This window comes from Salvelinus namaycush, chromosome 32, assembly GCF_016432855.1.
Source record: "Salvelinus namaycush isolate Seneca chromosome 32, SaNama_1.0, whole genome shotgun sequence".
Lineage (NCBI taxonomy): Eukaryota > Metazoa > Chordata > Actinopteri > Salmoniformes > Salmonidae > Salvelinus > Salvelinus namaycush.
In genome coordinates, this window is record NC_052338.1 from 33,114,879 (window position 1) to 33,132,345 (window position 17,467).

Consider the following 17,467-nt stretch of genomic DNA (forward strand, 5'->3'; position numbering starts at 1 on the left):
TCAGTAATAGAGCTGGGGGCCTGTGGTCAGTAATAGAGCTGGGGGCCTGTGGTCAGTAATAGAGCTGGGGGCCTGTGGTCAGTAATAGAGCTGGGGGCCTGTGGTCAGTAATATAGCTGGGGGCCTGTGGTCAGTAATATAGCTGGGGGCCTGTGGTCAGTAGTAGAGCTTGGGGCCTGTGGTCAGTAATAGAGCTGTGGGCCTGTGGTCAGTAATAGAGCTTGGGGCCTGTGATCAGTAATAGAGCTGGGGGCCTGTGGTCAGTAATAGAGCTTGGGGGCCTGTGGTCAGTAACAGAGCTTGGGGCCTGTGGTCAGTAATAGAGCTGGGGGCCTGTGGTCAGTAATAGAGCTTGGGGGCCTGTGGTCAGTAATAGAGCTGTGGGCCTGTGGTCAGTAATAGAGCTTGGGGCCTGTGGTCAGTAATAGAGCTGTGGGCCTGTGGTCAGTAATAGAGCTGGGGGCCTGTGGTCAGTAATAGAGCTGTGGGCCTGTGGTCAGTAATAGAGCTTGGGGCCTGTGGTCAGTAGTAGAGCTTGGGGGCCTGTGGTCAGTAATAGAGCTTGGGGGCCTGTGGTCAGTAATAGAGCTTGGGGGCCTGTGGCCAGTAATAGAGCTGGGGGCCTGTGGTCAGTAGTAGAGCTTGGGGGCCTGTGGTCAGTAGACTCTGTAGAGCATTAAACACAAAATGCCTCACTTTCTCTCAATTGAAGTTCAATTATGGGCTTTATTTACATGGGAAACATATGTTTACATTGCCAAAGCAAGTGAAATAGATAATAAACCAAAGTGAAATAAACAATAAAATATTAGCAGTAAACATTACACTCACAGAAGTTACAAAAGAATAAAGACATTTCAAATGTCATATTATGACTATATACAGTGTTGTAATGATGTGTAAATAGTTAAAGTACAAAAGGGAAAATAAATAAACATAAATATGGGTTGTATATACAATGGTGTTTGTTCTTCACTGGTTGCCCTTTTCTTGTGGCAACAGTTCACAAATCTTGCTACTGTGATGGCACACTGTCGTATTTCACCCAGGTGATATGTAATCTGAAGGAAATATGTGTCTCTAATATGGTCATACATTTGGCAGGAGGTTAGGAAGTGCAGCTCAGTTTCCACCTCATTTTGTGGGTAGTGTACACATAGCCTGTTTTCTCTTGAGAGCCAGGTCTGCCTACGGCGGCCTTTCTCAATAGCAAGGCTATGCTCACTGAGTCTATACATAGTCAAAGCTTTCCTTAAGTTTGGGTCAGTCACAGTGGTCAGGTATTCTGCTCTGTACTCTCTGTTTAGGGCCAAATAGCATTCTAGTTTGCTCTGTTTTTTTGTTAATTCTTTCCAATGTGTCAAGTAATTATCTTTTTGTTTTCTCATGATTTGTTTGGGTCTAATTGTGTTGCTGTCCTGGGGCTCTGTGGGGTCTGTTTGTGTTTGTGAACAGAGCCCCAGGACCAGCTTGCTTAGGGGACTCTTCTCCAGGTTCATCTCTCTGTAGGTGATGGCTTTGTTATGGAAGGTTTGGGAATCGCTTCCTTTTAGGTGGTGGTAGAATTTAACGTCTCTTTTCTGGATTTTGATAATTAGCGGGTATCGGCCTAACTCTGCTCTGCATGCATTATTTGGTGTTTTACGTTGTACATGGAGGATATTCTTGCAGAATTCTGCATGCAGAGTCTCAATTTGGTGTTTGTCCCATTTTGTGAAATCTTGGTTGGTGAGCGGACCCCAGACCTCACAACCATAAAGGGCAATGGGTTCTATGACTGATTGAAGTATTTTTAACCAAATCCTAATTGGTATGTTGAATTAATTTGAATCAATTTGACATTTGCTCAGTATATTGTTTTCGCTGAGGAAATGTTCGAGTCTGCTGTTCATGATAATGCAGAGGATTTTCCCGAGGTTGCTGTTGACACATATCCCACAGTAGTTATTGGGGTCAAATTTGTCTCCACTTTTGTGGATTGGGGTGATCAGAAAGTACTACACCTCTCTCTCTCTCTCTCTCTCTCTCATCCCTCTCATCACTCTCTCTCTCTCATCCCTCTCATCCCTCTCTCTCTCACCCCTCTCATCCCTCTCTCTCTCTTGTCCCTCTCATCCCTCTCTCTCTCTCTCTCATCCCTCTCATCCCTCCCATCCCTCTCATCCCTCTCTCTCTCTCATCCCTCTCTCTCCCATCCCTCTCTCTCTCTCATCCCTCTCTCTCCCTTCCCTCTCTCTCTCCATCTCATGCCTCTCTCTCTCTCTCATCCCTCCCATCCCTCTCTCTCTCCCTTCCCTCTCTCTCTCCATCTCATGCCTCTCTCTCTCATCCCTCTCATCCCTCTCATCTCTCTCATCCCTCTCATCCCTCTCATCCCTCTCTCTCATCCCTCTCATCCCTCTCTCTCTCTCGTCCCTCTCATCCCTCTCTCTCTCTCATCCCTCTCATCCCTCTCATCCCTCCCATCCCTCTCATCCCTCTCTCTCTCTCATCCCTCTCATCCCTCTCATCTCTCTCATCCCTCTCATCCCTCTCTCTCTCTCATCCCTCTCATCCCTCTCTCTCTCGTCCCTCTCATCCCTCTCTCTCTCTCATCCCTCTCATCCCTCTCATCCCTCCCATCCCTCTCATCCCTCTCTCTCTCATCCCTCTCTCTCCCATCCCTCTCTCTCTCTCATCCCTCTATCTCCCTTCCCTCTCTCTCTCCATCTCATGCCTCTCTCTCTCTCTCTCTCTCTCTCTCATCCCTCTCATGCCTCTCTCTCTCTCTCTCTCTCTCTCTCTCTCTCTCTCTCTCTCTCTCATCCCTCCCCTCCCTCTCTCTCTCCCTTCCCTCTCTCTCTCTCTCTCTCTCTCTCTCATCCCTCTCATCCCTCTCTCTCTCTCTCTCTCTCCCTACTCTCTCTCTCATCCCTCTCATCCCTCTCTCTCTCTTCCTTCCCTCTCTCTCTCTCATCCCTCTCATCCCTCTCTCTCTCCCTTCCCTCTCTCTCTCCATCTCATGCCTCTCTCTCCCTTCCCTCTCTCTCTCCATCTCATGCCTCTCTCTCTCCCTTCCCTCTCTCTCTCCCTCTCATCTCTCTCTCTCTCTCTCTCTCCCTACTCTCTCTCTCATCCCTCTCATCCCTCTCTCTCTCTCATCCCTCTCACCTCTCTCTCTCCCTACTCTCTCTCTCTCTCTCCCTTCCCTCTCTCTCATCCCTCTCATCCCTCTCTCTCTCATCCCTCTCACCTCTCTCTCTCCCTACTCTCTCTCTCTCTCCCTTCCCTCTCTCTCATCCCTCTCATCCCTCTCTCTCCCTGAGTGGACTGACTTATCCACAATGTGTTGTCACTAACACACCGATACAGTGCTCTACACCAGACTGTATACCCAGATATAGACTGGGTTTGAATGTGTTGTCACTAACACACCGATACAGTGCTCTACACCAGACTGTATACCCAGATATAGACTGTGGGTTTGAATGTGTTGTCACTAACACACCGATACAGTGCTCTACACCAGACTATATACCCAGATATAGACTGGGTTTGAATGTGTTGTCACTAACACACCGATACAGTGCTCTACACCAGACTATATACCCAGATATAGACTGTGGGTTTGAATGTGTTGTCACTAACACACCGATACAGTGCTCTACACCAGACTGTATACCCAGATATAGACTGTGGGTTTGAATGTGTTGTCACTAACACACCGATACAGTGCTCTACACCAGACTATATACCCAGATATAGACTGTGGGTTTGAATGTGTTGTCACTAACACACCGATACAGTGCTCTACACCAGACTATATACCCAGATATAGACTGGGTTTGAATGTGTTGTCACTAACACACCGATACAGTGCTCTACACCAGACTATATACCCAGATATAGACTGGGTTTGAATGTGTTGTCACTAACACACCGATACAGTGCTCTACACCAGACTATATACCCAGATATAGACTGTGGGTTTGAATGTGTTGTCACTAACACACCGATACAGTGCTCTACACCAGACTGTATACCCAGATATAGACTGTGGGTTTGAATGTGTTGTCACTAACACACCGATACAGTGCTCTACACCAGACTATATACCCAGATATAGACTGGGTTTGAATGTGTTGTCACTAACACACCGATACAGTGCTCTACACCAGACTATATACCCAGATATAGACTGTGGGTTTGAATGTGTTGTCACTAACACACCGATACAGTGCTCTACACCAGACTGTATACCCAGATATAGACTGTGGGTTTGAATGTGTTGTCACTAACACACCGATACAGTGCTCTACACCAGACTATATACCCAGATATAGACTGGGTTTGAATGTGTTGTCACTAACACACCGATACAGTGCTCTACACCAGACTATATACCCAGATATAGACTGTGGGTTTGAATGTGTTGTCACTAACACACCGATACAGTGCTCTACACCAGACTGTATACCCAGATATAGACTGTGGGTTTGAATGTGTTGTCACTAACACACCGATACAGTGCTCTACACCAGACTATATACCCAGATATAGACTGGGTTTGAATGTGTTGTCACTAACACACCGATACAGTGCTCTACACCAGACTATATACCCAGATATAGACTGTGGGTTTGAATGTGTTGTCACTAACACACCGATACAGTGCTCTACACCAGACTATATACCCAGATATAGACTGTGGGTTTGAATGTGTTGTCACTAACACACCGATACAGTGCTCTACACCAGACTATATACCCAGATATAGACTGTGGGTTTGAATGTGTTGTCACTAACACACCGATACAGTGCTCTACACCAGACTGTATACCCAGATATAGACTGTGGGTTTGAATGTGTTGTCACTAACACACCGATACAGCCGATACACACCGATACAAAGTATTCAGACCCCTTGACTTTTTCCCACATTGTGTTACGTTACAGCATTAATCTAAAATGGATTAAATAGTTTTTGTTCTTGATCAATCTACAGACAATACCCCGTCATGACAAAGCAAAAACAGGTTTTTAGACATTATTGCTAATTTATTAAAAAAGAAAAATGGAAATACCCTTTATTCAGTACATTGTTGAAGCACCTTCGACAGCGATTACAGCCTCAAGTCTTCTTGGGTAGAACACTACAATCTTGGCACACCTGTAGAACCTGAGTGCTCTAGAGCAGGTTTTCATCAAACGTCTAGGAAGAGTCTTGGTGGTTCCAAACTTTCTCAATTTAATAATGATGGAGGCCACTGTGTTCTTGGGGACCTTCAATGCTGCAGACATGTTTTGATACCCTTCCCCAGATCTGTGCCTCGACACAATCCTGTTTCTGAGCTCTACGGACAATTCCTTTGACGTCATGGCTTGGTTTTTGCTCTGACATGCACTGTCAACTGTGGGACCTTATATAGACAGGTGTGTGCCTTTCCAAATCATGTCCAATCAATTGAATTTACCACAGGTGAACTCCAATCATGTTCTAGAAACATCTCAAGGATGATCAATGGAAACAGGATGCACCTGAGCTCAATTTTGAGTCTCATAGCAAAGGGGCTGAATACTTATGTAAAAAAAAAAGGTATTTCTGTTTTTTATTTTTAATACATTTGCAAAAATGTCTAAACCTGTTTTCGCTTTGTCATTATGGGGTATTGTGATGTCATTATGGGGTATTATGATGTCATTATGGGGTATTGTGATGTCATTATGGGGTATTGTGATGTCATTATGGGGTATTGTGTTTAGATTGATGATATATATTTGTTTATTTAATACATTTTAGAATAAGGCTGTAACGTAACAAATTGTGGAAAAAGTCAAGGGGTCTGAATACTTTCCGAGGGCACCGTATCTACACACAATTCTCCATTTCTCCATCTCTCTGTGTTTCATAATTGTCCTTCAATTCGCAAGAGTCTGAATGTAACTCATAGGAGAAAGCATCCGAGCGAGCGAAACAGCACCCCTCTCTCTCTCTCTATGTGTAGACCATCTATCTGATGCTGTCTGGTCCAAACGAGTATGACATTGTTGCCGCCCGTAGCATTGAAGGCAAGGTAAGCCATTAGACATCTGATCTCTCTTGACCAAAATATTATAAAGAATTAGCCAATCAGCATTGAGCTAAACTGAGCAAGGGCAACTAGTGAATGGTCCTGGCGCACCAAAAAAAAGTGTCAAGGGAAGCCAGCTTGGATTTGGCATCACTCCTATCAAATCCCATTGAGAGCATACATCATTGACAGAAAAACTTGAATTGTTGCATCTCGCTGTGTCGTTGTCCTCCAGTGGCTAGCCAGCTAGCTAAAATTGCCCCTTTCCTAAATTAGCCCTGGATGGAGATAGGGATTTGGACTTGTGGTTTTACTTAATTCTCCGTACTGGCCAATGATTATAACGACCATTCTGATGCAACTATTAATTCATACATTGTTGTGCCCCTGGCCTGAGAGGATGGAAGTTCAATATGTAGCTAGATGTAGAAGGCTAATGTTAACTACCTAATGTTGCCCATGAATGGAAGTTAGGCTAGCGAGCAAGCATTTTAGCCAGGTAGACTAGGACAACAAAAACTAAATGCCCGTACTGTATAACAGAGTGAAAGACCGTTTCGTCAACATGAAAGAGAGGAGGATGGCATTGGTGTTTCTCTACAAGTAGGGTGAGTCAACATGTTTTTCTACTTGCACGAACGCGCACCCACACACCCACACACACACACACACACACGCACACACACACACACACACACACACACACACACACACACACACACACACACACACACACACACACACACACACACACACACACACACACACACACACACACACACACACACACACACACACACACAGAAATCAGAACCATGGACAGCCACATCATATTTAGCTTACGTTGATTGGACTAAATTGTTTTTGGTATCTTTTAGTTGTCACTGTATTAGACGAAGCATGAGGTGATTTAATCATGTTGAAATGGTGCTGGAATAGTGGAGGCCGCTGCTGTGTTCCTTGCGACTTGCAGTAACTCTCTGAGGTTCTAAATCAATAGTTGTTAAGTGGTCTGAAAATGTGGGAAACATTAAGTTGCTTGACCATGCTGTAGGTCATGTAACTGTCTGTTACATACAATATGCTTTGTGGACTTCACAGGACAGAGGCTGCTATCTTGTTTTGTGATAAAACTAAGGTCTGGCTGAATGTATTCTGCCACCGTGTCTTCTTATTGTCTCTGCCTTTAGGCCTATATATCACGGTGTCAAGGCATATGAATTAACAGGTTATAGAGCAAACAACAGAGTGGGGGGGGGGGGGGGGGACTTGGCTCCCCCAGTGATTCCCCCCCCCCCCATGCACCGCTACTGTGTCCAACCCATAATGCTACACATCACATTATTCTCTCTTCTGATAAGGGTTACTATGGAAACTAAAAACATTTTAATTGTTGTCTGCCTTAAATCACATGGACGTTAGCTTTTAGAGCCCCTGTGTACCCCTGTATATATATATATGCCATTTAGCACACGCTTTTATCCAACGGGAATTACAGTCATGCGTGCATACATTTTACATACAGGTGGTCGCGGGATTTGAACCCACTACCCTGGGGTTACAAGTGCCATGCTCTACCAACAGAGCTACAAAGGAGCACCCCGTTCACTATGTTTAGACCGGAAGGTATTTAACAACAAGGTAACAAAACAGGTCACTTTCGGACACACGTTGTGTGTGTCGTGACTCATCGCCAGCAAGAAGGTGTCAGAGGCAGGAGGTAGACATCACCGTCCTCCACCTCATTCCTTTCACACACCCACCCACCCACACACTCACGCACACACACACACACACACACACACATCCACCCACACACCCCTAACTAACATTGCCTCTTCCTTGTATCGTCTATGTTCGTAATCTTCAAACTAAGTAACATAATAAAAAGATCCCCATGAAAATCCATGCCTGTTTTGTCTCCTGTTCACTGACAGATTTGCCCTTCATTCCTGACTGTAGGCTATGCCTTGTTATTGGGCTACACACAATCCACAGCTAGGCAACTTTTAAAAAAGAAGCTATTGATCCTTATAGGCCTACTCACAGTGGAGTAAATGATTTCATTTCTTTCTGAAAAGACCACATTAATTCTATAACTTTGACGAAGTTATTTCAATTTATCAGCACCTCCAGCATCCTTCCTGATTTGAAACGATTTGATTCTATGAGGAAATAAATTAAGTTCTGCTGAGCAGCCAACCAGACCGAATATTGATGATGATGTAAATCAAGTGTTATGTTGCTGTGGCAGTACTGTTGATATTTAAACTAGGCAGCTAGCTACACACAATCAACCAGTGACCGCATTTCCGCGAACAATCTCTGTAGTCATACTGTACCTCTATCAGGGCTCACGATGTATATCCTGTCTAGATGTAGTCATACCTCTATCAGGGCTCACGATGTATATCCTGTCTAGATGTAGTCATACTGTACCTCTATCAGGGCTCACGATGTATATCCTGTCTAGATGTAGTCATACTGTACCTCTATCAGGGCTCACGATGTATATCCTGTCTAGATGTAGTCATACTGTACCTCTATCAGGGCTCATGATGTATATCCTGTCTAGATGTAGTCATACTTCTATCAGGGCTCACGATGTATATCCTGTCTAGATGTAGTCATACCTCTATCAGGGCTCACGATGTATATCCTGTCTAGATGGAGTCACACCTCTATCAGGGCTCACGATGTATATCCTGTCTAGATGTAGTCATACTGTACCTCTATCAGGGCTCACGATGTATATCCTGTCTAGATGTAGTCATACTGTACCTCTATCAGGGCTCACGATGTATATCCTGTCTAGATGTAGTCATACCTCTATCAGGGCTCACGATGTATATCCTGTCTAGATGTAGTCATACCTCTATCAGGGCTCACGATGTATATCCTGTCTAGATGTAGTCATACCTCTATCAGGGCTCACGATGTATATCCTGTCTAGATGTAGTCATACTGTACCTCTATCAGGGCTCACGATGTATATCCTGTCTAGATGTAGTCATACTGTACCTCTATCAGGGCTCACGATGTATATCCTGTCTAGATGTAGTCATACTGTACCTCTATCAGGGCTCACGATGTATATCCTGTCTAGATGTAGTCATACTGTACCTCTATCAGGGCTCACGATGTATATCCTGTCTAGATGTAGTCATACTGTACCTCTATCAGGGCTCACGATGTATATCCTGTCTAGATGGAGTCATACTGTACCTCTATCAGGGCTCACGATGTATATCCTGTCTAGATGTAGTCATACCTCTATCAGGGCTCACGATGTATATCCTGTCTAGATGTAGTCATACTGTACCTCTATCAGGGCTCACGATGTATATCCTGTCTAGATGTAGTCATACCTCTATCAGGGCTCACGATGTATATCCTGTCTAGATGTAGTCATACTGTACCTCTATCAGGGCTCACGATGTATATCCTGTCTAGATGTAGTCATACTGTACCTCTATCAGGGCTCACGATGTATATCCTGTCTAGATGTAGTCATACTGTACCTCTATCAGGGCTCACGATGTATATCCTGTCTAGATGTAGTCATACTGTACCTCTATCAGGGCTCACGATGTATATCCTGTCTAGATGTAGTCATACTGTACCTCTATCAGGGCTCACGATGTATATCCTGTCTAGATGTAGTCACACCTCTATCAGGGCTCACGATGTATATCCTGTCTCGATGTAGTCATACTGTACCTCTATCAGGGCTCACGATGTATATCCTGTCTAGATGTAGTCATACTGTACCTCTATCAGGGCTCACGATGTATATCCTGTCTAGATGTAGTCATACTGTACCTCTATCAGGGCTCACGATGTATATCCTGTCTAGATGTAGTCATACCTCTATCAGGGCTCACGATGTATATCCTGTCTAGATGTAGTCATACCTCTATCAGGGCTCACGATGTATATCCTGTCTAGATGTAGTCATACTGTACCTCTATCAGGGCTCACGATGTATATCCTGTCTAGATGTAGTCATACTGTACCTCTATCAGGGCTCATGATGTATATCCTGTCTAGATGTAGTCATACTTCTATCAGGGCTTACGATGTATATCCTGTCTAGATGTAGTCATACCTCTATCAGGGCTCACGATGTATATCCTGTCTAGATGGAGTCACACCTCTATCAGGGCTCACGATGTATATCCTGTCTAGATGTAGTCATACTGTACCTCTATCAGGGCTCACGATGTATATCCTGTCTAGATGTAGTCATACTGTACCTCTATCAGGGCTCACGATGTATATCCTGTCTAGATGTAGTCATACCTCTATCAGGGCTCACGATGTATATCCTGTCTAGATGTAGTCATACCTCTATCAGGGCTCACGATGTATATCCTGTCTAGATGTAGTCATACCTCTATCAGGGCTCACGATGTATATCCTGTCTAGATGTAGTCATACTGTACCTCTATCAGGGCTCACGATGTATATCCTGTCTAGATGTAGTCATACTGTACCTCTATCAGGGCTCACGATGTATATCCTGTCTAGATGTAGTCATACTGTACCTCTATCAGGGCTCACGATGTATATCCTGTCTAGATGTAGTCATACTGTACCTCTATCAGGGCTCACGATGTATATCCTGTCTAGATGTAGTCATACTGTACCTCTATCAGGGCTCACGATGTATATCCTGTCTAGATGGAGTCATACTGTACCTCTATCAGGGCTCACGATGTATATCCTGTCTAGATGTAGTCATACCTCTATCAGGGCTCACGATGTATATCCTGTCTAGATGTAGTCATACTGTACCTCTATCAGGGCTCACGATGTATATCCTGTCTAGATGTAGTCATACTGTACCTCTATCAGGGCTCACGATGTATATCCTGTCTAGATGTAGTCATACTGTACCTCTATCAGGGCTCACGATGTATATCCTGTCTAGATGTAGTCATACCTCTATCAGGGCTCACGATGTATATCCTGTCTAGATGTAGTCATACCTCTATCAGGGCTCACGATGTATATCCTGTCTAGATGTAGTCATACCTCTATCAGGGCTCACAATGTATATCCTGTCTAGATGTAGTCATACTGTACCTCTATCAGGGCTCACGATGTATATCCTGTCTAGATGTAGTCATACCTCTATCAGGGCTCACGATGTATATCCTGTCTAGATGTAGTCATACTGTACCTCTATCAGGGCTCACGATGTATATCCTGTCTAGATGTAGTCATACCTCTATCAGGGCTCACGATGTATATCCTGTCTAGATGGAGTCATACTGTACCTCTATCAGGGCTCACGATGTATATCCTGTCTAGATGTAGTCATACCTCTATCAGGGCTCACGATGTATATCCTGTCTAGATGTAGTCATACTGTACCTCTATCAGGGCTCACGATGTGTATCCTGTCTAGATGTAGTCATACCTCTATCAGGGCTCACAATGTATATCCTGTCTAGATGGAGTCATACTGTACCTCTATCAGGGCTCACGATGTATATCCTGTCTAGATGTAGTCATACCTCTATCAGGGCTCACGATGTATATCCTGTCTAGATGTAGTCATACCTCTATCAGGGCTCACAATGTATATCCTGTCTAGATGTAGTCACACCTCTGTCAGGGCTCACGATGTTTATCCTGTCTAGATGGAGTCACACCTCTATCAGGGCTCACGATGTATATCCTGTCTAGATATAGACATACCTCTATCAGGGCTGCTGATACAGCAGGATATCCTGTCCAGATGTAGTCATACCTCTATCAGGGCTCACGATGTTTATCCTGTCTAGATGGAGTCATACATCTATCAGGGCCCACGATGTATATCCTGTCTAGATATAGACATACCTCTATCAGGGCTGCTGATACAGCAGGATATCCTGTCTAGATGTAGTCACACCTCTATCAGGGCTGCTGATACAGCAGGATGTATATCCTGTCTAGATGTAGTCATACCTCTATCAGGGCTCTGATACAGCAGGATATCTGTCTAGATGTAGTCACACCTCTATCAGGGCTGCTGATACGGCAGGATATCTGTCTAGATGTAGTCACACCTCTATCAGGCTGCTGATACAGCAGGATATCCTGTCTAGATGTAGTCACACCTCTATCAGGGCTGCTGATACAGCAGGATATCCTGTCTAGATGTAGTCACACCTCTATCAGGGCTGCTGATACAGCAGGATATCCTGTCTAGATGTAGTCACATCTCTATCAGGGCTGCTGATACAGCAGGATATCCTGTCGATAAGTAGTCACACCTCTATCAGGGCTGCTGATATAGCAGGATATCCTGTCTAGATGTAGTCACCTCTATCAGGGCTGCTGATACAGCAGGATATCCTGTCTAGATGTAGTCACACCTCTATCAGGGCTGCTGATACAGCAGGATGTATATCCTGTCTAGATGTAGTCACATCTCTATCAGGGCTGCTGATACAGCAGGATATCCTGTCTACATGTAGTCACACCTCTATCAGGGCTGCTGATACAGCAGGATGTATATCCTGTCTAGATGTAGTCACACCTCTATCAGGGCTGCTGATACAGCAGGATATCCTGTCTAGTGTAGTCACCTCTATCAGGGCTGCTGATACAGCAGGATATCCTGTCTAATGTAGTACACACTCTATCAGGGCTGCTGATACAGCAGGATATCCTGTCTAGATGTAGTCACACCTCTACCAGGCTGCTATACAGCAGGATATCCTGTCTAGATGTAGTCACACCTCTATCAGGGCTGCTGATACAGCAGGATATCCTGTCTAGATGTAGTCACACCTCTATCAGGGCTGCTGATACAGCAGGATATCCTGTCTAGATGTAGTCACACCTCTATCAGGGCTGCTGATACAGCAGGATATCCTGTCTAGATGTAGTCACACCTCTATCAGGGCTGCTGATACAGCAGGATATCCTGTCTAGATGTAATCACACCTCTATCAGGGCTGCTGATACAGCAGGATATCCTGTCTAGATGTAGTCACACCTCTATCAGGGCTGCTGATACAGCAGGATATCCTGTCTAGATGTAGTCACACCTCTATCAGGGCTGCTGATACAGCAGGATATCCTGTCTAGATGTAGTCACACCTCTACACACCTCTATCAGGGCTGCTGATACAGCAGGATATCCTGTCTAGATGTAGTCACACCTCTATCAGGGCTGCTGATACAGCAGGATATCCTGTCTAGATGTAGTCACACCTCTATCAGGGCTGCTGATACAGCAGGATATCCTGTCTAGATGTAGTCACACCCTATCAGGGCTGCTGTACAGCAGGATATCCTGTCTAATGTATCACACTCTACACACCTCTATCAGGGCTGCTGATACAGCAGGATATCCTGTCTAGATGTAGTCACACCTCTATCAGGGCTCTGTACAGCAGATATCCTTTCTAGATGTAGTCACACCTCTATCAGGCTGCTGATACAGCAGGATATCCTGTCTAGATGTAGTCACACCTCTATCGGGGCTGCTGATACAGCAGATATCCTGTCTAGATGTAGTCACACCTCTATCAGGGCTGCTGATACAGCAGGATATCCTGTCTGGATGTAATCACACCTCTATCAGGGCTGCTGATACAGCAGGATATCCTGTCTAGATGTAGTCACACCTCTATCAGGGCTGCTGATACAGCAGGATGTATATCCTGTCTAGATGTAGTCATACCTCTATCAGGGCTGCTGATACAGCAGGATATCCTGTCTAGATGTAATCACACCTCTATCAGGGCTGCTGATACAGCAGGATGTATAGGATGTTTGGCTGATGATGTATGTTTCTGGATTATGATGTCATCACGCAGCAATGTGTGTTTCTCCAGGACTACAGTGTGTAGTAACGGTTGTGTGTTTCTCCAGGACTACAGTGTGTAGTAACGGTTGTGTGTTTCTCCAGGACTACAGTGGAGTAAGTTTGTGTTATTCTCCAGGACTACAGTGTGTAGTAACGTTGTGTTATTCTCCAGGACTACAGTGTGTAGTAACTTTGTGTGTTTCTCAGGCCTACAGTGTGTAGTACGGTTGTGTTATTCTCCAGGACTACAGTGTGTAGTAACGTTTGTGTGTTTCCCAGACTACAGTGTGTAGTAACGGTTGTGTTATTCTCCAGGACTACAGTGTGTAGTAACGGTTGTGTGTTTCTCCAGACTACAGTGTGTAGTAACGGTTGTGTTTCTCCAGGACTACAGTGTGTAGTACGGTTGTGTGTTTCTCAGAGTGTAGTAACGTTGTGTGTTCTCCAGGACTACAGTGTGTAAACGGTTGTGTGTTTCTCCAGGACTACAGTGTGTAGTAACGGTTGTGTGTTTCTCCAGGACTACAGTTGTAGTAACGGTTGTGTGTTTCTCCAGGACTACAGTGTGTAGAAAACGGTTGTGTGTTTCTCCAGGACTACAGTGTGTAACGGTTGTGTTATTCTCAGGACTACAGTGTGTGTAACGGTTGTGTTTTCTCCAGGACTACAGTGTGTAGTAACGGTTGTGTGTTTCTCCAGGACTACAGTGTGTAGTAACGGTTGTGTGTTTCTCCAGGACTACAGTGTGTAGTAACGGTTGTGTTATTCTCCAGGACTACAGTGTGTAGTAACGGTTGTGTTATTCTCCAGGACTACAGTGTGTAGTAACGTTTGTGTGTTTCTCCAGGACTACAGTGTGTAGTAACGGTTGTGTTATTCTCCAGGACTACAGTGTGTAGTAACGGTTGTGTGTTTCTCCAGGACTACAGTGTGTAGTAACGGTTGTGTGTTTCTCCAGGACTACAGTGTGTAGTAACGGTTGTGTTATTCTCCAGGACTACAGTGTGTAGTAACGGTTGTGTGTTTCTCCAGGACTACAGTGTGTAGTAACGGTTGTGTTATTCTCCAGGCTACAGTGGTAGTACGGTTGTGTGTTTCTCCAGGACACAGTGTGTAGTAACGGTTGTGTTATTCTCCAGGACTACAGTGTATAGTAACGGTTGTGGTTTCTCCAGGACTACAGTGTGTAGTAACGGTTGTGTGTTTCTCCAGGACTACAGTGTGTAGTAACGGTTGTGTGTTTCTCCAGGACTACAGTGTGTAGTAACGGTTGTGTGTTTCTCCAGGACTACAGTGTGTAGAAACGGTTGTGTGTTTCTCCAGGACTACAGTGTGTAGAAACGGTTGTGTGTTTCTCCAGGACTACAGTGTGTAGTAACGGTTGTGTTATTCTCCAGGACTACAGTGTGTAGTAACGGTTGTGTGTTTCTCCAGGACTACAGTGTGTAGTAACGGTTGTGTTATTCTCCAGGACTACAGTGTGTAGTAACGGTTGTGTGTTTCTCCAGGACTACAGTGTGTAGTAACGGTTGTGTGTTTCTCCAGGACTACAGTGTGTAGTAACGGTTGTGTGTTTCTCCAGGACTACAGTGTGTAGTACGGTTGTTTTTCTCCAGGACTACAGTGTGTAGTAACGGTTGTGTTTTCTCCAGACTACAGTGTGTAGTAACGGTTGTGTGTTTCTCCAGGACTACAGTGTGTAGTAACGGTTGTGTGTTTCTCCAGGACTACAGTGTGTAGTAACGGTTGTGTGTTTCTCCAGGACTACAGTGTGTAGTAACGGTTTGTGTTTCTCCAGGACTACAGTGTGTAGTAACGGTTGTGTGTTTCTCCAGGACTACAGTGTGTAGTAACGGTTGTGTTTTCTCCAGGACTACAGTGTGTAGTAACGGTTGTGTTTCTCCAGGACTACAGTGTAGTAACGGTTGTGTTTCTCCAGGACTACAGTGGTGAGTAACGGTTGTGTGTTTCTCCAGGACTACAGTGTGTAGTAACGGTTGTGTGTTTCTCCAGGACTACAGTGTGTAGTAACGGTTGTGTTTCTCAGGACTACAGTGTGTAGTAACGGTTGTGTGTTTCTCCAGGACTACAGTGGTAACGGTTGTGTTTTCTACCAGACTACAGTGTGTAGTAACGGTTGTGTGTTTCTCCAGGACTACAGTGTGTAGTAACGGTTTGTGTTTCTCCAGGACTACAGTGTGTAGTAACGGTTTGTGTTTCTCCAGGCTACAGTGTGTAGTAACGGTTGTGTTTTTCTCCAGGACTACAGTGTGAGTAACGGTTGTGTGTTTCTCCAGGACTACAGTGTGTAGTACGGTTGTGTGTTCTCCAGGACTACAGTGTGTAGTAACGGTTGTGTGTTTCTCCAGGACTACAGTGTGTAGTAACGGTTGTGGTTTCTCAGGACTACAGTGTGTAGTACGGTGTGTGTTTCTCCAGGACTACAGTGTGTAGTAACGGTTGTGTGTTTTCTCCAGGACTACAGTGTGTAGTAACGGTTGTGTGTTTCTCCAGGACTACAGTGTGTAGTAACGGTTGTGTGTTTTCTCCAGGACTACAGTGTGTAGTAACGGTTGTGTGTTCCTCCAGGACTACAGTGTGTAGTAACGGTTGTGTGTTTTCTCCAGGACTACAGTGTGTAGTAACGGTTGTGTGTTTCTCCAGGACTACAGTGTGATAACGGTTGTGTTTTCTCCAGGGACTACAGTGTGTAGTAACGGTTGTGTTATTCTCCAGGACTACAGTGTGTAGTAACGGTTGTGTTATTCTCCAGGACTACAGTGTGTAGTAACGGTTGTGTGTTTCTCCAGGCTACAGTGTGTAGTAACGGTTGTGTTATTCTCCAGGACTACAGTGTGTAGTAACGGTTGTGTGTTTCTCCAGGACTACAGTGTGTAGTAACGGTTGTGTGTTTCTCCAGGACTACAGTGTGTAGTAACGGTTGTGTGTTTCTCCAGGACTACAGTGTGTAGTAACGGTTGTGTGTTTCTCCAGGACTACAGTGTGTAGTAACGGTGTGTGTTTCTCCAGGACTACATGGTGTAGTAACGTTTGTGTGTGTTTCTCCAGGACTACAGTGTGTAGTAACGGTTGTGTTTCTCCAGGACTACAGTGTGTAGTAACGGTTGTGTGTTTCTCCAGGACTACAGTGTGTAGTAACGGTTGTGTGTTTCTCCAGGACTACAGTGTGTAGTAACGGTTGTGTGTTTCTCCAGGACTACAGTGTGTAGTAACGGTTGTGTTTTCTCCAGGACTACAGTGTGTAGTAACGGTTGTGTGTTTCTCCAGGACTACAGTGTGTAGTAACGGTTGTGTTTTCTCCAGGACTACAGTGTGTAGTAACGTTTGTGTGTTTTTCCCAGGACTACAGTGTGTAGTAACGGTTGTGTTTTCTCCAGGATACAGTGTGTAGTAACGGTTTGTGTGTTTCTCCAGGACTACAGTGTGTAGTAACGGTTTGTGTTGTTTCTCCAGGACTACAGTGTTAGTAACGGTTGTGTGTTTCTCCAGGACTACAGTGTGTAGTAACGGTTGTGTGTTTCTCCAGGACTACAGTGTGTAGTAACGTTGTGTTGTTTCTCCAGGACTACAGTGTGACTCTACCTGG

General features: G+C 44.9%; 1 protein-coding gene across 1 annotated transcript in view; it reads left to right on the plus strand.

Moving 5' to 3' along the window:
- The window catches only part of LOC120027102 (programmed cell death 6-interacting protein-like), a 69,526-nt gene that overhangs the window by 11,112 nt on the left and 40,947 nt on the right, over window positions 1-17,467 (plus strand). Inside the window, exon 4 of the mRNA XM_038971941.1 lies at window positions 16,559-16,566. Within this exon, the coding sequence (XP_038827869.1) occupies window positions 16,559-16,566 (8 nt within the window). The remainder of the gene's footprint in view (window positions 1-16,558; window positions 16,567-17,467) is intronic.